The 25,683-nt window shown below is 36.8% G+C and overlaps 1 protein-coding gene across 1 annotated transcript in view; it reads right to left on the reverse strand.

Moving 5' to 3' along the window:
• LOC122791466 (NACHT, LRR and PYD domains-containing protein 3-like) overlaps positions 1 to 25,683 on the reverse strand; it is a 772,530-nt gene that overhangs the window by 49,339 nt on the left and 697,508 nt on the right. Inside the window, exon 15 of the mRNA XM_044059210.1 lies at positions 9,204 to 9,290. Within this exon, the coding sequence (XP_043915145.1) occupies positions 9,204 to 9,290 (87 nt within the window). The remainder of the gene's footprint in view (positions 1 to 9,203; positions 9,291 to 25,683) is intronic.

Raw genomic sequence — 25,683 nt, forward strand, 5'->3', positions numbered from 1 at the left:
TAAAATGTGAATTAAAAATAGGGTGGAAATAAAAGCAAGGGAGATATGGTTAAGCAGTAACAAGAATTATTTAGAGGGACTGACAAGTATTTAAGTACTGCAAAATAGAGGGAATCTTACAGAACAAGAAGAAGAGCAACTACAGAATGCTAAACAGAAAATAAGGGGCTACCTTGATAATATGCATGAGTTTAGAAAGATTGTTGTTAAGCTACTGTTTTTGATAATAAGTCTAGAGTGCAAAAACGTTTAGCACAATGACGCAGACGAGAAAATAGAAAGGGCTGTCATCAAGCTTAGGAAGCCTATTACAAGGAAGATAACTATAGAGCCTGAAGAAGTATTAGAAATATTTCAGAAATTCTATGAAAGGCTGTACAAAGCAGAGAAATATGGAAAAAAGAAAAGGTACAAATGGAAATGTTTATGGAAGAATTAAATATGCCAAGGCTAGAGGGAGAGGAGGCTCAATTACTAACAGTTAGGATAGGATGAGATGAGATAAAAATGGTGATGTATAACCAATCTACAGGAAAGTCCCCGGGATTAGATGGTATTCCAGTGTAAGTTTGGATGCTAGGAGCAAAAAAACTGATGAAGATCTGTAAGGTTTTTGTTTAACAGTATTTTAAGAGGAGAAGTACCAACATCCTGGAAGAAAGTGGTAGTATCTGCACTACCTAAAGAGGGTAAAGATCCATCAGATCCAGCTTCATACAGGCCCATTTCAATACTAAATCATGATCATAAAGTGTTTATGTCTATAATGGCTAAAAGAATGGCAAAACTGATACCAACATTGATAGAGATGGATCAATGTGGTTTTGTGGAGGGAAGGCAAACATTTGACAACATAAACAGAGCAGTGATGATCCAGAGGGAAGCAGAATGTAAGAAAATACCACTGTTGCTGGTGGGTCTTGCTGCAGAGAAAGCATTTGCCAGAGTGAGCTGGGATTTTATGACTAGAACAATGGAAGCATTTGCATTCCCTGATAAAATTATAAGGTTGATTAGGAGGCTATATGAAGGATTGGAGCTGAAAATTAAAGTGGGTGGAGTCCTCTCTGATAACCTCTGCTTGAGCAGAGGAATGAGGTAGGGTGTCTTCTCTCCCCTTTGCTATTTGGATTACATTTAGAACCATTGTCAAAGAAAATAAGGGACTCAGAAATCTAGGGATATAATTAGTATGGCAGTCAAAAAAAGCTGGCTCTATTTGGAGATGACATTATTTTATACCTGACAAAACTAGAAAGAGACATTACAGTGTTGTGGAAGAAATTTTCAAACCTTTTCAGGATACAAAATGAATGAAGCAAAAACAAAAGCAATAGCAGTTAATAGGTTTATAGGATGATACTAGGCTATTGGCCCAGAGGCCCTTATAAGCCTAGCCAAGAATTTTGCCCATGTTCTCTCAAAGTCAGCACCTGTTTCCCCTGTCCAGCAGGGACAGAGGTGGGATCCCAGGGGTATATTTTCTGATTCCCATCCAGTCATCCAGGTTCCTCTTAAAGAGGGCTAGAGAGGTACTCTGCTTGACATGGAGAGGGAGTCTATTCCACAGATAGGGGAGTCTTTGGGACACAAATCTATCCCACCAACAGGTTCTATTAATGTCAGAGACCAGCTTAAGGCCTTGCATGTGATTTGCATGAGTGGAGTTTGTCTTACAGATATGCAGCAACTCCATCAAGCCTGGGTCTGAAATGGCCTTGTATGCCAGACACAGGTCAACTCTAAGCAGTCTGTATGAGACTGAACAGAGGGACAGGGCTTTTAGCCTATCTGTATAGGACAGGTGTTTGAGACCCTGTATTTTCCTGGTAAAGAACCTCTTTGGTCTCTCCAACTGCTGCATGTGCTTGGCAAGGTACATGCCGAATGGTACATTGTACTCGATAATGGGTCTGATAAGGGAGGAGTACAAGGATGTTATGACCGCCTTGTTCCTGGATGAAATATGCTTATTTATGAGGAGGGCCATGTAGAAGCCTTCCATATAACGGAGGCAACGTGGTGGTCAAAAGTCAGATTGCTATCAACCTGGGTGCCCAGGTCCGTCACGAGTGATTGCATGCTTAGTACGTTGTTCTTAATGTGATAATTAGTGGGGATGACATTCTCCCCAAAGAGGATAATGAAGCATTTCTTGGCATTCAGTATGAGGCCATGCTTCTGGCACCAGTCATTAGTTTTGGTAAGGCCCTCTTGCAGGATGTTTACATCACTAGGGGAATTTAAGACAGTGCCCAGCTTGCAGTCATCTGCAAACATGGTCAGCCACAGACCACTAGTTTTGCCTTGCACCTCAGAAAAGTATATCCTAAACAATAGAGGCCCCAAGACCAAGCCTTGGGGTACACTGCTCGTTACAGGTCTACTACTAGAGGTAGCTTCCCCTACTTTGACGGAGTGGCAAATTATATACCCGCATACAAACCCATTCAGCAATATCCATATTTATGGGACGTGATAAAATTAAGTATTTAGGAGTATGGATTAAAAATGATGCTGGCGTGGCAGCTAAGGATATGTGGGAAGAGACTAACAAAAGTTAATACAAAAATTGAGAAAATGGAAGCTCTGTTATATGGATATTGATAGTAAAATACAAGCAGTTAAAATGTTTTTAGTTCCTTTAGTCTTATACACTGGTCAGGCGTATTTTTAATCAATCAGAGGAGAAGTTGTGGATAGCAATTAATAAAGAGCTGAAGGATTTTATCTGGGAGGGGAAGACGGCAAGAGTCAAGTGGGATGAGCTTTTTCTTCTAACAGAACAGGGCAGATTGGGATTACTCGAGTTGAAGGAGTATTTCAGAGCAACACAGGTAAGGCTATTATACATAGCACAAGCAGAAAACTATAATTCATAGTGAAAGGAGATGATGTTGAAACAGGAGGAGCTCACATAACAGGGAGCGACTGGGATTTTGGATGCAGAGCTTTAAGGAGAACAACAATAATCATACAGAATATATATTCATAAAGTAGCACAAGGTCTTCTAAGAACTAAGACAGCATGGGAATGGACAAAGGAGATTCTGCCGATAGGGATGACTGCAATTAGGGATAGAGACAATAGGCAAGTGTGGGTAAGAATGTATTGGAGAAAACTGGCAAAGGAACCAAGGTACTGGGTGCAAATGGGAAGATGCAAAGCGCTTATTTGAACTGCAGGCTATAGATTGCCTTCCCCATCAAGGATTGATATCACAGTATAGGCAAAGAGAAAGAAACAGGGGGTCCTAAATGAAAGACCAGCACTGGTAGAGTTTTTAGTAGAATCTAGAACAGAAGTTGCCATTAAGAAAGGAATAATTAGTACAGCATATAAAATATTGCATGATAACTATAAGAATCAATCAGAGGAGGTTAAGAAAGACTGGGAAGAAATATTAGATAAGCAATTCACAAAGAAACAATGGGGGATATATGCATGTCTCCCAAATATGCAACAAAATCTAGATGATTTTGGATCTTTGCCTGGAAGTGCTTACATAGCTATTTTTATACTCCAAGCAGACTTCAAAGAATTTTTCCTCAGGTAGGCAGCAAATGGTGGAGGTGTAATGGGGAAGTAAGAGGTAACTGGGAACATTTTTTCCTGGGAGTGTAATGAGTTGGTTGACTTTAAAGATTCCCCTGCAGACTGCTCTGTCGGAGATACTGGGTGAGCAAGTTGGAATGACTAGTGAAATGATTTTTTGAGCTATGATACAAACTCAAAATTGCCTACACATAGTAAGGCCTTACTGAGTCTAATTATGATGGTTACCAAAAAGCAATTATTAGAAAATGGAAATCAAAGTCTAAACCAACTTTACTAGAGGTAGTGAAGATAGTAACAGAGATAAAACAACCAGAACTGGGATCTTTAGAAAAGGGTAGGAGCAAATTACATAGGAAAAATGGGAACTGTGTGATTAATACATGCAGTGGAGGAGAGAGGTTTAAAAGAAGGCAGGATATAAATGAGCTATGTAATGGTTGACTAACAATGACTGAATATGTTAAAAGTGATGTATGTTTGCAGCCGCAGTTGTGTCACACGGCTTGGAATGTATAATGTTTGCAACTGAGATAGAGTCACTATGGTTTATTATCACTTATATAAATGCAACGTGACTTATTTCATAGATGATCATTTAATAAAGATGTTTTCTTATTTTAAAAAATAAATAAAGACTGCCACAGTAAAGCTGTCCCTGTTTCTTTTTCTCCATGAGTTGCCTTTACCCTTGTGAATGACACCCTGCACTGGGAGCTACTGTGTTACTTCTCAAGACACTTGAACACTTTTCATCCACTTGCTTATCCCAAAGCAAGTTAGCAAGTAAATCTGCTGTTTTTGTGTCTCAGTAGAAATGTTGGCCATGCATTTATCAGCTGTATTAATAGTCAGCTTTGTCACTGATAAATTTCTGGTTAGCAAACTCTTTTTATCATGGCCATGTGATCAGCTGTCAAATGAACTGTATGTGACCACAGATTATAAAAGGCAGCAAATGTAATCATAAAACAGTTCAGAAAGAGACAATATGAAATTAATAAAAATTATAAGTAGGAGAAAAAAAAACAAAATATCTCCTATAGCAGGAATACTAAATGACATTTTCCAGGGTGCAAAATTAGAGGGACTGTCTCACATGCACACAGTAAACATTGAGGCAAAGCTAAGGAGATTGTCCCACGTGCATACAGCAAATATTCTACATGGTATGGTGCAATGTGAATATTTTTCAAAATGTAACATCTCTTCATATGGTTTGTTGTTTCCCAATTTCTTTTCTGACAGCATTTAAATACATTTTTGCAAACTTTTCTAATCTTTGCAAAGCAACATGAAGCCTTACAAAGATTTCAAGAGACATTCAAAGTTAGAGTAACATAAAAAGTACTGGGGAGTATCCAGTTTGTATTTTCCTGTCTAGCTACAAACTGTGACCTTGCTGTTGTCACTCACAAGCTAGAAAAGTTGATAAGAATAACCAACTATTTAAAACATTATCATGGCCACAAAACTATGTAATTTTGGTTAGTATTTAAAAAAAAATCAGGTAAAGTACTTGCTTCATGGGCATAGGGACCCTGAGAGTCCTATAGGCACTTTCTGGTCATAACTTCCTGTATTTGCACAATTTGGCTATGGTGTACAGAACCCTGATGACCTATTACATAAGTCTGTGCAAGGGTAGCAGTCAGCATTCACAGGGCAAACTTAAGCACTGTGGCCATGCCACGTCATCCTTCTGTAGCCACATCACTCCTCCATATCCATCAGAATAGTGACACCTAAGCATGGTGATACATGATAACCCTTGTCAAAAGTTTTGTCTACTGATCCAATCATCAAGACTAACCTTAAAGGGAGACAAACTACCACTTTTCTTGACAGGTAGTGCTAACCTATTCCATTGGCTGGTATTGCATTACATTAGGTACCTTTCCCTTGAGTGAGTCATGCTTATTTGCTGGAGTAGATTTAGGTCCTTAGTAAAAATGTTTATAGAAGAAATGGGAAGTCAAACAGGACTGGAACTTTCATGACTTAAAATGCAAGACAGGTCACCATGAAACTGCCAGTAGGCTACTAAGTATAAAAAGTTGTGCTAATCTGTCAAGATAGTTGAAGGATTTAGGACCTTAAATTTACTTGGTTAAGAATCAATGGGGCTTTTTCAGCTGAGTAGTATGTTTGGATTTGTATACTCCAAGGGGGACACTGCATTCAGTGATGGGTCTGATAAGGTAAGAGTACAGTACTAAGATGACTTCTTTGGATCTTGAAGATATTCCCTTGGAAATTTATTGAATCAGATGGAACGATTTTCTGACACTGGTTTCAAAATCTGTCAATATGGTGGCACCCATGTGGCAGCAGCCTCTCCGGCTCTCGTATGCACTTTTTTGTGTTTGCAAGTGTAGTTTCTTTGTGATTCCTTACCTGGTGGTCTGTAGTCTTTCAAGCATTTGGCTGTGTATAGTGATGCTGTTTGTGGAGTCCTCGGATTTTTTGCTTGTTTTTATTCCCTTCTTCCACTGGAACACTAAGTATAGAAGTTTAGGCTGCAGTGGTAAGCCAAGTTGGATACAGAGTGCAGGATGTGGAGACCATGTGCTTTTAAGAGACCAGATCTGTTTTGTTGTCACTAGTAGCTGGACTGGATTGGTGTTGTTGCTGGTAGACTGACTGAATTGCAGTTCGGCCTGCAGGCAACAGAGATTGGGTGTAGGTGGTATCAGGGAAGGACTGGGCTTGGATAGTGAATGGTGTGCTGGTAATAGCAGTTTTTGAGGTCTGTGGTGTCGGATGGATGGCAGAGGAAAATAAATGGTACTTGTATGTTGCTGGACGGAGTGATAATGGCAGTGTGAAGTACAGAGTGCTGTAGTACTTGAAATTGTGTTTGGTTTCTTCTTCTTGTGCCTTCAGTTAGCTCATTCACTGCAGTATTATGTGTTTTGTGTTGCTTTATGTCTGTGCTAAACTGTTATGTTTTCTGTTGAGCTTTGGAGAAATGAAATTTCATTCAACTTTATGCTAGCATTGTGCATAGCTGAATGACAATAAAGTTACTTTTGATTTGATTTTTTTTATTTGAAAATGATGACAGAATGAGAGAAAGTTGTCCAAATAAGTATTCTGTAGTCAGTCTATTTTGAATGTCTCTGTCTGAAGAGGACGATCATTTATATAACATATGAGATGGGCACAGCATTTTTGCTGAATGCAAACATAATACGCTTTTTTGCATTTAAATTAAGAGAGTTTTCAGTACACCAGGTATGTGCAAATTCCAGGTTTTGCTAAAGCTTTTTTGTATCAGTCAGTGAGCAGATAACAGTGCTTAGCCTACAGTCATCAGCAAACCTGGTCAGAAACACTACTGGGATATTGGCTTGGATATCTGCAAAATAAATGCTAAACAGGAGAGGCCCCATGAATGATCTTCGTGATATCCCACTAGTTACAGTTTTATGTTCAGAGAGGGCGTCAGAAACTTTCACAACCCAGGATGTGTTGCATAACAAATTTGCAATCCAGCAGACAATAAGGAGGTTTATATTAATTTTTTTTCTCACACAGAAACCCAGATGGAAGGTAACTGGAATACAGTCGTCACAGCAGTTGAACAAAATAAAATAAAGCAGCAGCAGTAAAAAATCCACTAGTTTAATGAAAGAGTGTAAGCACTTTCGCAATGGTCAACATTGCTTCATCAGACAAAGAACGAATCAACATTAAATGCTTATATTCACGCAACAAATTCAAACTAACCAATCCTAACACTTGTAAAATTAATTATACTAATTACTACATATACTTTTAAAGCAACAACATACTATATAAAATTGTACATCATTCTTTATTGATACATAAAATACTAATAATAACTGTTTGTTTCTAATGCATAAATGTACATAAGAATTTTAAATATATATACTAATAATATGAATTAATGAAATATATCAGAATTACTTCAGTTTCCTAGATTTTAGAACTGGTTTAAGAGGGACAGAGTCATTAAGAACTAGCCCTCTTTGTGCTCCCAGCTAAAATATCCAATGAACTTCCATATTTTCTGTTGAATTTACTATGTCCCCCATCCTAACACTTACACTTTGTACATGTAGCACTTGAAAGAGAAATGTATATTCTACACCTTTGGAGAGGGTATGTTTTGCTAAGGCACTATATTCCTGTCCTCTCCTAGTACAGTATACATGATCTCTGACACATTCCTTCAGGTGGCGATTGGTTTTACCTACACAGAATTGAAAACAAATTTTGCAGTGAGCCACATACACTACATTACTTGTATTATAATCTGCTGTAGTTCTAAGTTCCCAAAGGTACCCTGTCTCTGGATGTTTAAAAAACTTAGACTCATCAATGTACTGATAGTATGCACAATTTCCACACTTACGAGTACCCATATTTAGACTGTCCAATGTTCTAATCATTCTTGGCTAACAGAGCTGTTGTTTTAAATTTTTTCTATTTTTAAAAATAAAACGTGGTTGTGTGCCCATTATACTGGTAGTGTCATTGCCCACTAGCAATATATGCCAGTTCTGATGTATAATATCTTTAAACTTTTCAATGTCCATTTTATAGGGCAACACCCGAGATGTCTGACAAGGTCCCTTATTGCGATCTCTCTCAGCTTGGCCTTCACCTATTACTCTATCAGAGTGGTATGGTTTTGTTTACCTTTTCTTTCCTTGTGTACCTTATAATATGGTTTGTCTTATTTCTTGTTTAGGGGTAACCTCTACTCAAAAATCCTGTTTTGAGATTAGAAAGTTCTTTTTTATATATTTCCTCGACAGCATAACTGTGATACCCTCATTGCCTACCCTTTAACTATATTCAAAAAAATATGCTTGTTATGCATTGTAGTCTAATGTAAAAATGTTGGATGATAACATTGTTTTCTATGAAGTTTAGTTGACCATCCCTCCTCTACTTTATAGATGGTGACATCCAAAAAAATCTATGTTATGTGCTGAATAGTTCATTGTAAACTGCAAAAAATCACTGGTATTATTACACTGGATATGGAAAGATTTCAAATCATTTTTTTTTCTAAATTCCTTTAAATATTTTATAGAGACAGTCATGCTTTTCTGGAATACATACTAGAATAAGGCAGTTGCTAGGCAGCCAGTGCAAGTACAATGAGTGCAGTTTATGCAACTCCATCTCCCTGTAGCCATAAGCATGCTTACTTGTTGTATTTACATGCATTTAGTTCCATTACCAATCTTAAAAATTCACCAGTTATTCTGTAACTAAGATGTGTGTGCCATATTTCTGGATGCAACATTAGATTTCCTGATTAACATTATACCTTAAATGAGCTACCATTCCTTCAGTAAAAGGGATGTGGGTAAATCTATGTTCAGGATGCTGCCTGCAAGACCTCTTATGCTGTTTCTCTTTGGAAATAAAAAAATGTGCATGAATTTAAATACATGGAGTTCTATGCTCACTCAGATGCATTAGTATATTTCTGGCAAATAAGCTGCCTTTCAGTTCTAGTGACCATACTTTGTCATGTGCATACAGTCTCACTTTACAGACATAAACTTTGCCACTTCAGAGCATCCATCCAAATGAAAAGAGATGAGGGGAGGTAGAAAAAGTTTCATTAGCTCTTCATTATGGGATTACATCTTGTTCTACTTACGTAAGTGTCTGCAATTTACAACACGGACTTTGCAGGGCTTCAGCCAGATACTTCACTCCTGAAGCTGTAATATAGTTGCCATTAATGCTAATGAGAAAGAAACACACAGAGAGAAGGCACTCATTAGGTGTAGCTCTACATTTCAGGTCAGACAGAACAGCCTACTAGTCACATGTAACATTTCAAAAGGCAATGCCAATACAGCTGCAAAGACAGAAACATCAGAATGAGCTTTTAATCGGCTTCCTGAAACCTTTGTGTACTGAGGCTAATACTGGTACATGTGAGAAGACAGATGAAATAGGACAGCATTTTCAGTATTATACTTGAAAAAAATGTAACATATAGAACCGTAAGTTCAAAAAGCAAAGAAACAAAATGATGAATGAGAACACAAACAATTAAAAAGTAGTATTCTTTAAAGAAATATTTTTGTCACTGTTTACACAAGAAACATGAGGGGTGGGATGGGACAGAGGCAGGAAGGAAGGGGCATATCAGTCTGTTTACATTATAAAGTGAAAGCCCCAAACTGTACAGTCTGGAATGGTTAACATTAATAAAGGAGGCCCTTTACTGAGGGCTGACATGAACTAGAAAGAGAACACAGAAGTCTAGATGATGATGATGTACTATCAGCAAAACAAGGAACTGTGTACCAGTGAGCAAGAGAAACAAAGGCAACAATTCTAAAAGTGCATTTATACTGTTAAATAAGACTTACAGCTGTCAGGTAATCTATTTTCCATCTTGATTTACTCTTTCCCATTCTGGCCTACGGGTACCACTACTGCCTATTCTCTAGGGTCACCCAGTTATTGAAAAGTACACTGTATTTCAACCAGAAGCATTGTAAGTATGCTGTGACCAGAGCATGGCTTCACAATCTAATTAGCTTCTGTCTAAAAGCAGTGTTTCTTTTCTGTTTCTGAAGATTTTCACAAGTAACGAACAGTAACCTAACTTGTATAAAAATCTGGAAGAATGATTTTTTTCCACTAGCTGCACATACTACAACATAGTTTCTAACTTGCAAGCAACAATATAGTTATAAGATTGTTAAAATCCATACAGCCAATCCCCTTCCTCAGGAATGAGTCCTCATAGCAAACGAAACCCCACAAATAGAATGAGGGCTTTACATTCAGACCAGTAACAGTATGGCCATCATAGCAAACATTACTGAATAAATATGTAGCACAGAATTAAGTAGTGGGTGTGGAACAAATATTACTGCATGCCCAGAACTGTGAGACAGAAAGTCAAACCATTTCCAGGGGAGCTGGAAGTCAAGAAACTAAAGCAAGAGGGTCACATAGCTCCCATGTGTGCATACAGTAATACCTCTGCTATTTATGGCCACTATGTCTTACTGGGGTTCTGCCACATTTCCTCACATCACACTCATCATCCTCACATCATCAGAATACAAAAAAAAAGTTTATACTGTTTGCTAAAGATAGTTTTGGGGACTATGTTTTGATTTGTTTCTGTTCACCAAAATTAGCTTTGAAAACTCAATACAAATTCAGCTAGACAAAATAAGTTTTGTATCAAAAACTGAAAAGCCAGATATGATAGCATAGATGAATAAAATCTTAAACACAACACAAGGACATAAGTTTATTTAGTGACTTGAAAGCATGACAGAGCTGGCAGGGGAAGATAGGCATGCCCATCATGGGAGACGACAAAAAGGGTGGTGAAGCTGGACCTGTACTTCCACAATCTCTTTTAGGAGGACTTGTGATCTAAATGCATGTGCTAGCATGGATGATAGGCTTGCCAAGCCAGCGCCTGGTGGTAACTTTCAACATGGATATAAGGAACATGCATATGTATGGAGAAGGTAATATAGGACTCTGTGTTGAAGCAGGTCATATACCACTCACCTCCAAGGTTGCACAGCAATGCAGAAAAAGTCAAACTCTACTGGCTAGAAAATAGTTTCGATGAACTGTACTCATTTTTGTTTTGTATTTCACAAACAAGCCATTTTCAGTTTTATAACTCAATCTCAAATATAGTAACATATTTTTTTCTGAGTTTTGCTCACATTACCACCAATCCTTCAGCTGCATTTCTTTATTTTGGTTCAACTTGCCTGAAAAGACAACTCTGAACTCAAAAATTTGAACTGTTGATAGTAAAACTACAGAAAAGTAAGATATGATCCATTGGATAATGTACGAGGAAGTGAATAAGGCATTTAACACTAATTTAACCTATTATTTATTAACTTACTTAACTTAATTTAAGCAAGCTAAGTAGTCAAAACTGCTTCCCCAAAACCACCAGTACAAACATACTGTTTATAGACAAATCTTTCACCATATTAACCCATTGATATTAAGTGTTCTATAAAGTACAACGTTTTTTTAATTCAACCTTTACTAAGGTTCTTGATATCTTGATGTTCAACTTCTCCCTAATTTAAACATATTTACTCCACTGTATATTTTCTTTTCTGCAGTTGTGTCCTTTGGATCAGCCTATTTTTATCTGGCTGGCTATCCCTTTCATGAATAGTACAGCATAATGTATTTCCATATAAAGTATTTGCTGTATTGTCTGCACTGTTTGAAATGTTTGTTATATACATGTTATGTTAGGAATGTTATCTTTAATGTGTATGGTACAGAATTAGTTCTTTTCTTCAGGAGCTGGAGACAGATGAAAATACTACTACACTGCGTTTTTTGTGCAGAATGTCCTCTCATTCCCCAACAGGATAGAGAGCTCCTGTTTTTTTTTATTTGGTACCATTAAAAAGAAAATAAAATAACAGGCTCCACTCTGATCCAAGTGGACTGATTCTACCATCTGCTTCTGCAAAAACAGGTATTAAATCATCTATGACATGCACACAATGTTTTTTTTGAGAAGTACACAGCCCCTAACATAACAAAGTTAAGTAAATGTCATTGTGCCCCACTGCTCTAATAACTAAACAAATCATTTATCCATGGTCACCAATCTAAATGATTATGCACACACATGAAATGTCCCCTGTCAACTTCCATAGCAGTAAAAAACTAGCTAGAGAAAATGTCAAGCCCCTGGTTTGACAGCCTGAAGTGGCAGTTACCTTCTGTTACTGATAGGTCTTTTGTAATAACTTCTTTGGTCTAGCTACAGGATATAAAACATTTTTCTTTTACTCCTTGAAGAGATTCCTGGAACCTTTGATTCCTGCTTTCCATATCTTGAGTTTGCAAAAATGCAGAGAGAGAGAGAGAGAAAGAAACAAAGCAGTGGTAAGACTCTTCAAACTAGTCAAAATTAATAGAACATTAAGCATTTTCGATGAAGGAAGACGTGGGAGAGGCTAGGCAGCAGAACATGAAAGAATGCATCATGAGAAAAATGCAACTGCGGTACAGGTACTCACTTCAGTATTTTATTATTAGATAAATGGACAGGGAGCCTAAATTCTCAAAGGGCATTTCTCTTAGAGATTAAGCCAATAACTAATGTTTTTCAGTTCTAGAGAGCATTAATAACATGCTGTACAGTTCAGTACAATAAGTGGTAAAAATGATTTCTGCCAAGCAGCAGGAACACAGAAAAACACACAAATAGCATTTAATTGTCAAGCAGACAGGAACTAATAAGGTGCAGACAAACGTATGAATGTAAATTCTTAGGTTACTTGGAAGTTGTCATGTTAAAGACAGCACTTTTTACCAGCTATTATGCTAAAACAAAAGTTTCAATTTTTTCTTTTTTTTGCAGTGTAGAGTTTAGTCATGAACTGTTAAAGGTCTCTTAGCTGTAAAGTATATGTGAGTTTATCCCATGATCCTTGATGTTTTGAGTTGTCCAAGGAAGAAAGATGAATTTATGTCATAATTTAAAACAGAATTCTGTTTGGCAATGTTCTTCAGTACTTCTTCTCCTAGATAAAAACTGAATTGTGTCTAGGCAGTTTAAGAAATAAAAGAAAATAATTAATTCTGCATTTATTTTTAAAAGAGATAGACTGTGCCACAAATCCTAAAGCTCCAAACAGACACAGAAGACTTCTGCAAGCTGTGAAGACAAAATGTTTCACTAATGTTCAGCCTTAAATCCTAAAGTTTTGGACAGGAAAAGTCTATTGCAAAACACAGACACAAAGTTGTTCAAACTACCCAGAAACTGTCTGCATCTTGAGGCAAGGTAAAAGAGTAGAGAAAAATAAAAAGAAGAAAGTTTTGCACAGAACAGGACTTTGATTTTAACAACCTTTTCTTTCTTTTCATGGGTTCTATGTGGAGTGGCATTTTAAATCAGTTATATTTAGATAGATCTTAATTCTTAAATTAAATATTTAAGCTAACAAAAGTGTTTTTTCTTCTAGGTTTCTCCAGTCATTTGCATGTAGTGATTTCCAGATATGGGCAATGTGCCAAATGACACAGTTATAAATCACCAGTTAATTTTCATGAATTTAAAAAAACTTAACCTCATGAGTAGTTAAATGTGCTATTGTAGGATGTTAAATTTAATTCCTCATACTTCTACAAAGTTACAGTGTGGATCTTTATTCAGTGTTGATGTTATACTGTCATGTTAAGGATAACACTCCTAATAATCAATCAACCACAGAAAATGCATATTGCATGAAAGCTAATGTGTTCAAATATTTCTGCATGTAATTCAATAAAAGGCATGTGCAGACTAGTGCACAAGTAATTATAAATGCACTTGGGCATGTATACACATGCATAAAGATGCACTGACACACACACACACACACACACACACACACACACACACACACACTGTTAATCCCCCCCCCCATACATTTGAGGAGACAACCTAACGTTTAAGGCAGGCATCTTTGGGATTTATTTCATATAGTTTTTTCATGCTAAAGGCTTTATAAAGGAAATTTGAGTTGATCTAAAGCTTAATGTTTTCCAATGAGATTTAAACCACAGAATTTCATTGTAAAAAATGCAGGAACATCAAACTGTTAAGTTATTAGTAAAAGAGATTCAGGCATATTTGAAATCTGATTTGCTGATAAACATTTGCAGTGTATGAAAAATGTACAACTTATAAATATTAAACAGTAAATTAAAATATTTGTCAGTTTTGGGAGCTGCAACAGGGAAAGTGTTTTATTCTATGTATATAAACTGGCCCATATATATATATATATATATATATATATATATATATATATATATATATATATATATATATATATGTATACAGAATGTACCTGGTCTTGATTTGTTGCACTTCCAATGAAGACAGAGCTAATGAGTAATCAGAGTTTTTGGTAAAATTTGAGTTTTACAGACTGTACCTGTTGAAAGGAAAATAATCAAAAAGTGGGTTACAAGTTGCATTTCCAAGATGGCTGCACACTGATCAATGGCTTAATTTCAACTCTGTGTGAAACAGGAAAGTGAGAAATAAGAGCTAGTAATTCTGCTAGCTTAAGTAACATTCAGTTACTGGCTAGTAAATACCTTGGCTGTATGCCAGCAAAGAAGAAATTTAGAGAAACTGAACAAAACTCAACTAGAAAAGGTGAAGAGAAAACACTGACCAGGAAGAATCCTGCAGCTGTTCAGCAAAAAAACAGTTCAAGCTTTAGCTTTGGTACAAGAGATAGCTTCCATTAATTTAGAGGTAAAAATAAATGAAATGTACCCAGAGGTCTTTAAGATAAATGAAACACTGAAGGAGTTTATCAACTCAAATAACAAAAGTCTGGAAAAAAAATAGAACAAGCTTTAACTAGCTATTCAGATGAACTGATAAAACTGCAAAAATCACAGGATGACATGAAGAAAGGACTGACTGAGTATGAGACTTACCAAGAACAGCTGTTTAAAAATACTAGAATAAGAAAACACACCACACAGAAAAAACTCAAGATTTTCTGCTATACAAAAGAAACTGGAAGGAACAGACTGTATTAATTTTATGAAAATAACAATTGAACAAACTGAAGTGGTATTCCACAGCAGGATTTGTTAATTGAAAGATCACTCCAAGTTTATGCTACAAACCTGGCCATGAAACTGCAGCCAAGACTTGCATTAGTAAAGATATTATCATACCAGCAGAAAAAAAATGATCCTGACAAAACTGTGGAAGAAGGGAAAAGTATAAGTATAAAAAACTGGAGACAGCAGAGTGTTTGTGGTAAATCATTTTTCACTATACACCATGCAGAAGACAAGCAAATTTATCCCGGTAATCAGGGATGTTGAAAGGCAGGTGTGAGATTCAAACTGCTATATTCAGCTGTCTTCAGAGTATTTTTTCCTGGAAGTTCAAAGACAGTTTTTTTATGTAGAACAGGCTAAGGAGGAAATATAAAACTTTATCCAACAAAAAAGTGATCCATCAAACAGAAGGGGACTCTCCTTCTCATTAGTCTAAGAATTAAGCTCGTAGAGTGACTTTGATAGCGAAATCTTTTCCAGTTTTACAAAGGAAAATGATTGTGAGATAGAAAAAAAGCACAGGAGTTGACTAGAAGACTCAGGAATACATTGGACTTGAACTAGAGTATGGTGTTGGGAGATAGATATGAACAAGAAGACAAGCAACACTGAAATTAGTGAATAAATGTGAGACTATAAAGCATCAATCACATTTGTGAAATATGGCTTTTCAATAAAAAGTAGCTGTGAAAGAATGGGCTTTTGTTGACTTTGTGAAACTGTAAAGTATATACCCCACTTTATGTCATTAATGTTTAGAAAGACACTAAGGGAAAAATGTAACTGTAAGTAAAACAATTTTTGTTCTGAATAGTATTTGTATAATGCATTTCATGATATAAACTGCATGTTATATAGTAAAGCAGTTTTGTCCAGTATGTAGTCAAGGGTATTTTAAATGTAGGGGTGGGGCAATTCTTTTCAGTGATTGTTGTATGTAATAAAAATATTAAAGTAAACAAGTACTTTTTTAATTTAAGAAATATAGGCTTTACAATGTAATAAAAGAAGAAAGGCTAGGCCAAAGCAAGTTTATGTTAATATGCTGTAATTCTGGGCTTTCGGTGAGGGGTAGGATGTAAACGTGCAACTGATTATATTATATGTAGAACTGAGATGTTTTCTGTCTGGATTAATGTCCTTGACTTGATCTATAAACAACTGTTTTCATAAACAAGTAAGTTTGAAAAATAAGACAAAATGATGACAGCCATGATAAGTGCCAAGTTTAATAAATGTGTAATGATATTAGCTTGTTTTTTTTTTTCAATTAACAAATATTCAGTAGGAGTTAAGAAGTCTACAGCGGAAAGAAGTTGTGCATTCTGTTCTGAGTTAAACTGACAAAGAGTCCTTCATACATCTACAGAGTTGTTGGCTGTTTTTTCAATGCAGACTGTGCAATCTGTGCAAACAATTAATCTTGTGAGTTTTCATCATTCTTTGCTGAGAGAAATGCAAAATTTAAGGGTAAAAAAGCAATCAGTTCAATAAAAAATAAAGTTTGAAATTATTGGAAGTGAATAAGAGGTAACAGCTTTCCTAGCAGTGTTAATATTTTAATGCATTTAACAGAACAGTGTATAATTTAGTTTGAAAAGAGGCAGTGCACTTTTTCTTATTGCTAAAAGACAATGTTTTCTGAAAGTATATAGGCTGTTTTTACATCTATGAGGGGAATAGGGATAAGAAAAGAACAGACAATGTAAGTAAACAGCACAAGGTTAAACATGCACATTAGCATGACTAACCTTAATTTTAGGTTAGGTAATGCCTGTGGATGCAGCTGTCGATTTCAGGCAATTGTTCCTATCTGGATGGTTAAACTTAATTTTCTGAAGATGTACATAATGTTCTGTGTTTATTCTAAGTTAATACATTATTGAGGGGTGCCCTGAAAATGTATGTAGTTTTTGTTTGAGAGTTTTCATTAAAACAAAAGTTTTGAAATTGTAACATAGGTTCAAATGGCAATGACAAGAAACAACTGTATAAAAGATGAGCCAGCCAAACATTAGTGTGTGCATGTAACAGAAAAGATGGAATATGCATTCAAAACTGTCATGTATAATAGGTGTAAACAGTAACTTCTTATAAAACTTAATTTGTAACAATGAGAATGTATCTGGGAGACCTGGAAAGTGAATATAATACATGAGGACAGATTTCTGAAGAAAGTTATGAAAATATTTCATATGGAAGAAATGAATTCAGTAGTAGGAAGTCAGAGATAATTTACATATTATCCCCTAAGGTATAACAACTCTGCTAGACTAGACAGAAATTATATTTCATAAAAACATAGGAATTTAATGAAAAGCTTTGATGCACATCCAATAACAATTTCAGACCATGTGCTAATAAAAACTAAGATAAAAATGTAGAGTAATGAAGTAAAAATGAGAGACTTACACTTTACCATTTACCTGTTAAAAAAGAGGAATTTAATGAATGGGTAGTGGAAATTATTCAAGAGTTATTTGTAAGATAGAAATTTCTTCAGAAGTTAAAGCTAGTGAGTGGAACAAAATGAAAATGGAATTTAAAATAAGGTAGAAATAAAAGAGAAAGAGACATAGTTAAAAAGTAGTACCATTTATTTAGAGGGGCTGAGAAAGGCTTAAGTATTACAGAGTAATGGGAATCTCACAGAACAAGAAGCACAACTGCAGAGTGCAAAAGAGAAAATAAGTATCTGGAAATATGCATGAGTTTAAAAGATTGCTGTTAAGCCACTTTTTTGATAATAAGACTACAGCACAAAAGCTTTTAGCACAACAAATTAGGCAACAAAAAGTAGAAAAGTCTGTCTCCAAACTTAGGGAGCATATAACAAGAAAAATAACCAGTGATCCTGCAGAGGTATTAAAGATATTTCGGAAATTTTATGAAAATCTGTAGAGAGCAAAGACGTGGAAATCAAGAAATAGCACAAATCGAAGTATTTATGGAACACTTAATTTTGCCAATGTAAGAGTAAGTAAGGTTCAACAATTAATTAACAGTTAAGATAGGAGAAGATAAGATATAAACAGTGATGTATAATCCGTCTATAGGAAAGTTTCCAGGAACAGATGGTATTCCTGTGGAAGTTTGGAAGTTGGGAGGAAAGAAAGCGATAAAAATTTGGAAAGTTTTGTGAAACAGTATTTTAAGAGGAGGGGAAGCACCAATATCTTGGAAGAAAGCCGTTTTTTCTAGCTAACAGAATGGCAATGGTGTTGACAAAATTGATAGCTATGGATCAATGTAGTTTTGTGGAAGGGATGCAAACCTTTGCAGAACAATGATAATTCAGATGGAAGCAGAATGTAAGAAATTACCACTGTTGTGGGTGGGTCTTTATCTACAGAAAGCATTCAACAGAGTAAACTGAGATTTTATGTGTAGAAAAATGGAAGCATTTGCACTCCCTCATACAATAACAAGGGTAATTCCAAGGAAATATGAGGGACTGGAGGCAAATATTAAAGGAAGAGGGTTCCTCTATCATAAGTTCTGCCTGAACAGAGGAAGCAGGCAGGGTTGTTCTCTTTCCCCTTTATCTGCTTTATATTTTAGAGCAATTGGCAAAGAAAATAAGGGACGTAAAAATTCAAGGATATAATTGGTATGGTAATCAAGAAAAGTTGGCTTTATTGTCAGATGATATTACTTTGTCCATAGGTGTTTACTAGGCTAATGACCACAAGGGCCTTTTTAAGTCTAACCATGCATCTGAAATATTTGAAAAGTTCTGATACCCTTGATAAGTCTAAGCAGGGGCTTGGGAGATGAAACATTTACAGAGATGAAACATTTACAGACTGCCTGTATCCATTAGAGACATAGGTGGCAAACCAGGGATGACTTTCCTATTCCCCATCCAATTGTCCAAGTTATACTTGAACTGGGTTAGGGAGGAATTCTGCTTCACATGGAAGGGGTAGTCTCTGGTATACATCCCTGTCTCTCCAGCAGGTCCTATTTATAGCACAGGCAAGGGTTAAGTCTTTAGAATTGTTAATTCTGGTGCTGTTTGTTTTTTGGATCTGCAGGAGGTCCATCAGAGTGGGGTCTTACAATACTTTGTATGCCAGACATAGAACTCCCCTCAACAGCCTGTAGGAGACAAAATACAGGGATAGGGCTTTGAGTTGGTCTGCATAGGACATGTTACTTATGCCCTGTATTATTTTAGTGAGGAATATATGTGAATGTCCCAATTGCTGCATATGCCTGGTTAGGTGCATACCAAAGAGGACACTGCATTCAGTGATAGGTCTGATGAATGCTGAATACAGTGGAACAATGACTTCCTTGGACCAAGATGCCATATCTTTGTTTATAAGTTGCACAACATAGAATGCTTTTATCACTACTGTAGACATGTGATGGTCAAAGGCTAGATTTCTTTCTATGTCTTTCCCAAAGTCCCTGACTTCTGAGTCAACTTTTAGAGGTGTGTTGTCAATATGATAGTTACCAGGGGTGGATGACTTCCTGAAGGATACTATTATGCATTTCCTGGCATTTTGTTTTAGTCACTGGCTTTGACAGCAGTTGTCTGTCTGTGTCAGTCCTTCCTGGAGAAGACTATCACCATTCTTTCCCCATCTCAAAAATACTAGAGATGTGTACTCACACTCAGCTCCTTAGTCACCTGATAAAACACAAACTCCTTTCTCCCACTCAACATGGCTTTAGGCCCAGACATAGCACTAACACTGCCCTAATTTCCTTCTTGGATACAGTTAACAGAGCTCGAGATGCTGGCTCCTTAGTCTCAGCACCCTTTCTTGATCAATCCAAGGCATTCAAAACAGTTTCCCACTCCCTTCTGCTTACTAAACTCTCTGACCTTGGCATATCTCCCCCCAACCATATGCTGGTTTGCCAACTATCTCAACAATAGGCAGCAATCCACATTATGGCAGCAGTCTTCTACCCCTTTCATCAATACAAATACAGGGGTACCCCGGGGTTCAATACTGGGTCCCCTTTTATTCACCATATTTGTCAATAACTTTCACTGTTATCCAATATGCAGATGACTGTACGATTATCTGCTCTTCTAAATCTGTCACTGCACTACAGCATCTTACCCAAGACACATTTACTTCAACTGAAATCTGGATGTCCCAGAACCACCTCGCCCTCAACCCCAATAAAACAAAACTCTTAATATTTACCCTCACAAAATCCAGCCCTATTGACAAGTCAATATTATCTGTTCATTCCCAAAACAACACTATCATTGAAATTGTCCCTAGTACTAAATTGCTTGGCGTTATCATTGATGATAAATTCACTTTTGACCTTCACATCTATAGTAATATCAAAAAAAAAAAACATCAAAAGCTAGGAGCCCTTTATAGGCACAACTATTTTCTTAGCCTCACTGCTAAAAAGGCCCTTGCCTCATCTTTCCTATTTCCAACTCTATTATATGGAGCCCCCATCCCCACAAATCTACAATCTTCCCTGAAAACAAAACTTGACTCATGCTACAACAAATTTGCCAAATTCATTACAAATGCAAAATTCTCTTCCCACCACTCTTCCTCTCTGCAGCAACTAAATTGGCTTGAATCTCCTCGCTATCTCACTTATCTTAAATTAACTTAGGCCATAAACTTATCTACCACCCAGCATCCTGCCCATCCCTCTCCTGCATTCTCACCATGTACCAACCTAATTGACACCTCAGGTCTGAAAACAAAATGTTACTGACTATTGAAAAACCTAAACTCTCAGCTGGTTAAATGTATTCTTTCACTGTCTCCAAGCTGAGGAATAATCTCCCTCCTTCAATCAGGACTATCAGTAATCCTGCATCTTTTAAAAAATCCCTCAGACTTCATCTCTCTCTTCTCACTGGCTATGCACCTGTACCCTAACAAATAACCTCAAAACCTGACCTCCCTCACTGGAACCTCTCTCTTCTCACTTTAATTACTGGTATTTCCTCTCCTTCTCTCTACCATACTAACTCCCTCTGCTGTCACTTCTAGCTTGATCTTTCCCTACTTTCACCCATCTGTCTCCTCCTATTCTTACACTGAAGCTAATTCTTCTCACTGCTAAAAACCCTACCTATACATTTTCACTTACATGTTAATTGAATGTATTCTATTTTTATACCATGTTTCCAAACTATTTTTCATTGTTGCTATTACTTTTACTATAATCTACTTGTACTGCTCAATATACTTTGTATTGTGTGTTAACACTTAAGTGTATGTAATTAATGTGGAGCTTTTCTCCCCTGTATTGTGCATAACATTTCTGTGTACGTAATTATGGGAGCTTTTCTCCCCTGTATTGTGTGTAACATTGCTGTGTATATGTAATTAATTTGGAGCTTTTCTCCCCGGGCCTCCACTGAAAATGGGCTCATTCTCGGCCCAGTGGACATTCCCGGTAAACAAATGCAATAAATAAATAAATAAATTGTGTCAGTGGGAGATTCAACAACAGCTCCTAATCTGCAATCATCTGCAAATTTAGTCAGCCAGAGGCCACTGAAGTAAATGCCAAAAGGAGCAGCTCCAGGACTGATCCCTGAGGGACTCCACTTGTGACTGGCCTCTTTGTAGAGGTGGACTCCCCACTTCTAACTTCTTGGGTCCTGTTTGTGAGCCAGCTGGCTATCCACTGGGTGACATAACAGTTTATACCTAACCTCTTGAGTTTGCCATCAATGCCCAAGTAGGGTATACCATTGCTGCCAGAAACCTTTGGTGCGCTGTGATTCTCCTTTTTACTAAGTTGTGTTTTATTACGAGCGGACAAAACCTACCCTGAAAATATCCTCACATTCCACTGCCTACCATTTCAGATGTCAGAACTCACTTCCAACCACTTAAGAACTGCATGCAATCATTGTTTAAGGTTATTTTACCTTTTTTAAAATAATCTGGGGCGCACACTGCTTGTTCGGCAGCAGGGCAGCTGTATTCCTATATAATTACTGTACTGTTTATCTAAACCCATCCCAAATTTGTCTCATCTACCAAACAATCATTATCAGAGCTCCCTGTAACTAAATATAATGCCTGCATGGGTTCTATCACACTGAGACTTCTATCAAGTTGTCTCTGTTGTTGAAAATACCTGGTCTGAGCAGTTAGTGCCAGACTTTATTTAGGAACATTTTACCATCTAAATTGAAAATGTTTGCTTAAAGCTAAGAAATTTAGTTATGTAAACCACTCAAAACTGATTTTTTTATTTTTCTTTGCTTACCTCTTTCCAGCTCAGCTCTACATCCCTGTTATCCACCAACCTCTGTAGTCTGATTCTACTCCCTCCACAATCTGGCTGATACAAGGTAATAAAGTTACCCGTTCGTTCACACCTTTTTAAAGTATACCTTGGGTGTCTGGACCCTTTGGAATGCTGTGCTTCTCCTGTAAGTCCTTCAAGTGATAACTGTATGTTTTATTGCTACCTATATATATATTGCTACCTATATACACAATATTGCACAGGAATTATCTGACAGTTTTTAATACTAGTTAGGATGGTTTCTACGCTATTTGCCTGACTCTGTGCTGTACTGTTGGAAAAGTGATATTTCCATAGTTCACAAGGGAACTGGGATTTCAAGTAGTTGGCATTGCTTTAGAAATATTGTGATTGTTTTATTTCTACCAGTAACTGAGATAACTTTTAATGGTATGTAAACACCAAGCACAGGTCATAACACTAGCTTTTACTATAAATGTTTTCTAGCCAAAGTGAGTCTATAATGAGTAGTATTCAACTAGCATTTTTAATTGCCTAAATGCATAGCAGGATGTAACGTACTGATACCAGCTGCTTCTATTTTACTCATCTAAACCAGTGACTCATGTACATTCAATGCCCATTTTTCCTCATTCTACACATACCAGTTATTTAGTTATATACAGCTAGGAATATAAAGTGTATTGACTATACTTGGTTTTCATATCTCTGTTGGAGTTTTCCCCTATTTTTTTTTTTTTTTGTTATTCTCCTCCTTACTGTGTCTCACTTTCTGCTCTTCTTTTTAGTCCTACTAAGTTTTGTTTTATTACGGGTGGACAAAATCTACCCTGAAAATATCCTCGTGTTCCACTGCCTACCATTTCAGATGTGGGAACTGACTTCCACCCACTTAATAACTGCATGCAATCATTATTTAAGGTTGTTTTACCTTTTCAAAATAATCTGGAGAGCACAATGCCTTGTTCTGCAGCAGGGCAGCTGTATTCCTATATAATTATTGTACTGCTTATCTAAACCATGTCCCAAATTTGGCACATCTACCAAACAGTCATTTTCAGAGTTCTCCGTAAATAAATATAATGCCTGCATGGACTCTATCGCCCTGGGACTTCTAGCGAGTTGTCTCTGTTGTTAAAAATACCTGGTCTGAGCAGCTAATGTCAAACTTTATTTATTGAAATTGTTTGCTTAAAGCTAAGAATTTTAGTTATGTAGGCCATTCAAACTGATTGTTTTTTGTTTTCTTTGCTCACCTCTTTCCAGCTCAGCTCTTCCCACTCCATTCTCCCTCACTATGCTTGGGCTCACTCTGCTCCTCTACCCTAACCTCAATTCCCACCCAACCACTGCCTCCCCACATTTATACTCATCAACAGCAACACCCACTGATTACATAAACCAATCAAATTCCTCCAACCCAGACACAGTAATATTACCTCAGCTTAAACTAAACCACAGCTCATACCATCCATTCCTTCCTTGCATATTTCTTTCATCCAGTCCAACTCAAAACAATATCCTGTAAACAAATATAAAGAAAATGTGCTGTCAGCACTCCATACTATGTACCTTCCTAATTGTAATATACCTCTGTACATCCTACCATAAACAACTAGTAGCCATCATCCGCTCCCCCCACTAACCCATTTACTACCCTCCCCTTAACCCAACAACCAACTACATTATCTCACCACACCTATACAACAACTCTATGACTGACCTCTTTTAATTTAAACATGTACACACAAATACAACACCAAAGTGACTCCACAAATACACTAAATTAATTATCAAACGTACCCATCTGTTTCTAGTCAAATCAGCCCAAATAAAACAAAATGGTGACATTCACCCCAACCCAGGACTTCTTCAACCACAACAAATTTCTTACCCTTCTAACAATCCACTATCCCCAAATTTCACTAATCCCCAACACAGAAACACAGACCTTCTGTTCTTGAACATGAATATAAGAAGCATTTTAAACAAAACTATTGAATTGCATGCTATCCTTTCCCATTAGGCTAAAACCACACATTCAGGATACAGAGATACGACCCCAAGGATACTACATCCATAGACTAGACAGGATACATAAAACAGTGGTGGTTTAGCCATACTTTATAAGGACTACCTTAAATTGGAGCAACTAATATGCTCCCTGTCCCCAAAAACTTTGAAATCTTAATTGTATGCCTCCAGCTCAATCCCAATAAGCATATCATTATCATAGCAGTTTACATACACCCTGAAAACAACACAATCCCCACTGAAGACCTCCTCTGTTGGTGTTCATCAACATATCAACAGGAAACCATTATAATGGGAGATTTTAATGTCTACTGGTCTACCTGCATCTACAACAACCCCCTCAAATTTCAAACATCTACATGGCTACAGCCAAATGATAAAAACCCCAACCCAAGATTGACAAACACAGCAACAGACAATCAATGCTCAATTGGACCCTCACTAATACACCTGCCTCTACTACCACTCAGACTGTCTCCCAGACAGCCAAAGTGATCATCAACCCACCTATCTTATTTGGCAGCACTCTTGTCCACCAAAAACATCGTCTACAAATTTATATGTAACAAAAAAATATTTTTCACCTGACGTATTTAAAACACTGCTAAGAAACTGCAAATGCCTCCCTTAAATACCTCCATCTAGCCCCACTAAGAAAAATCCATACTAAATCCAACCACATTTCATGGCTCACCAATGAGACCAAGAAACTCCTTAAACTAAGAGATAAGGCCTAGTATAACCACCAAGAAAACAAAACTAAAGAGGCACTTCTCAACTATAAACAATTGTGAAATCTAACTAAAAAACAAATCAAGCTTGACAAAAAACTTTATTACTCTATCATCTAATCAAAACAAACCCCAGGAATACTGGCAAACCATCAATAGTCTCCTTGAGCCAGGTCAGAACCTAACCCCAGCTTCCACCATTAATAGCTCTAATGATAGCTTTGCCTCACAGTTTAACTCTCACTTCATCAATTCAATCCTAGCAATTGCCAGAAATGACAACACCACTCCACTATCACTCACAGCACAACCCACAGAAAACTGCAATTCCTTCTCAATTAAACCTGTACAGACTTCTGTCATAAAGAAACTTCTCTCCAGACTTAAACCCTCTTCACTCTGACCAACTGCCCAATGAATTTCTTAAAATGGCTGCTGATGTAATTTCCTTCCCAATCTCTATCCTAATCAACTTGTCAGTTACTGAAAAATACATCCTTAAACTCTGGAAAATCTCTCACATCATACCTCTAC

This window comes from Protopterus annectens, chromosome 17.part0 (genome assembly GCF_019279795.1).
Source record: "Protopterus annectens isolate FY-2018-M chromosome 17.part0, PAN1.0, whole genome shotgun sequence".
Classification (NCBI taxonomy): domain Eukaryota; kingdom Metazoa; phylum Chordata; order Ceratodontiformes; family Protopteridae; genus Protopterus; species Protopterus annectens.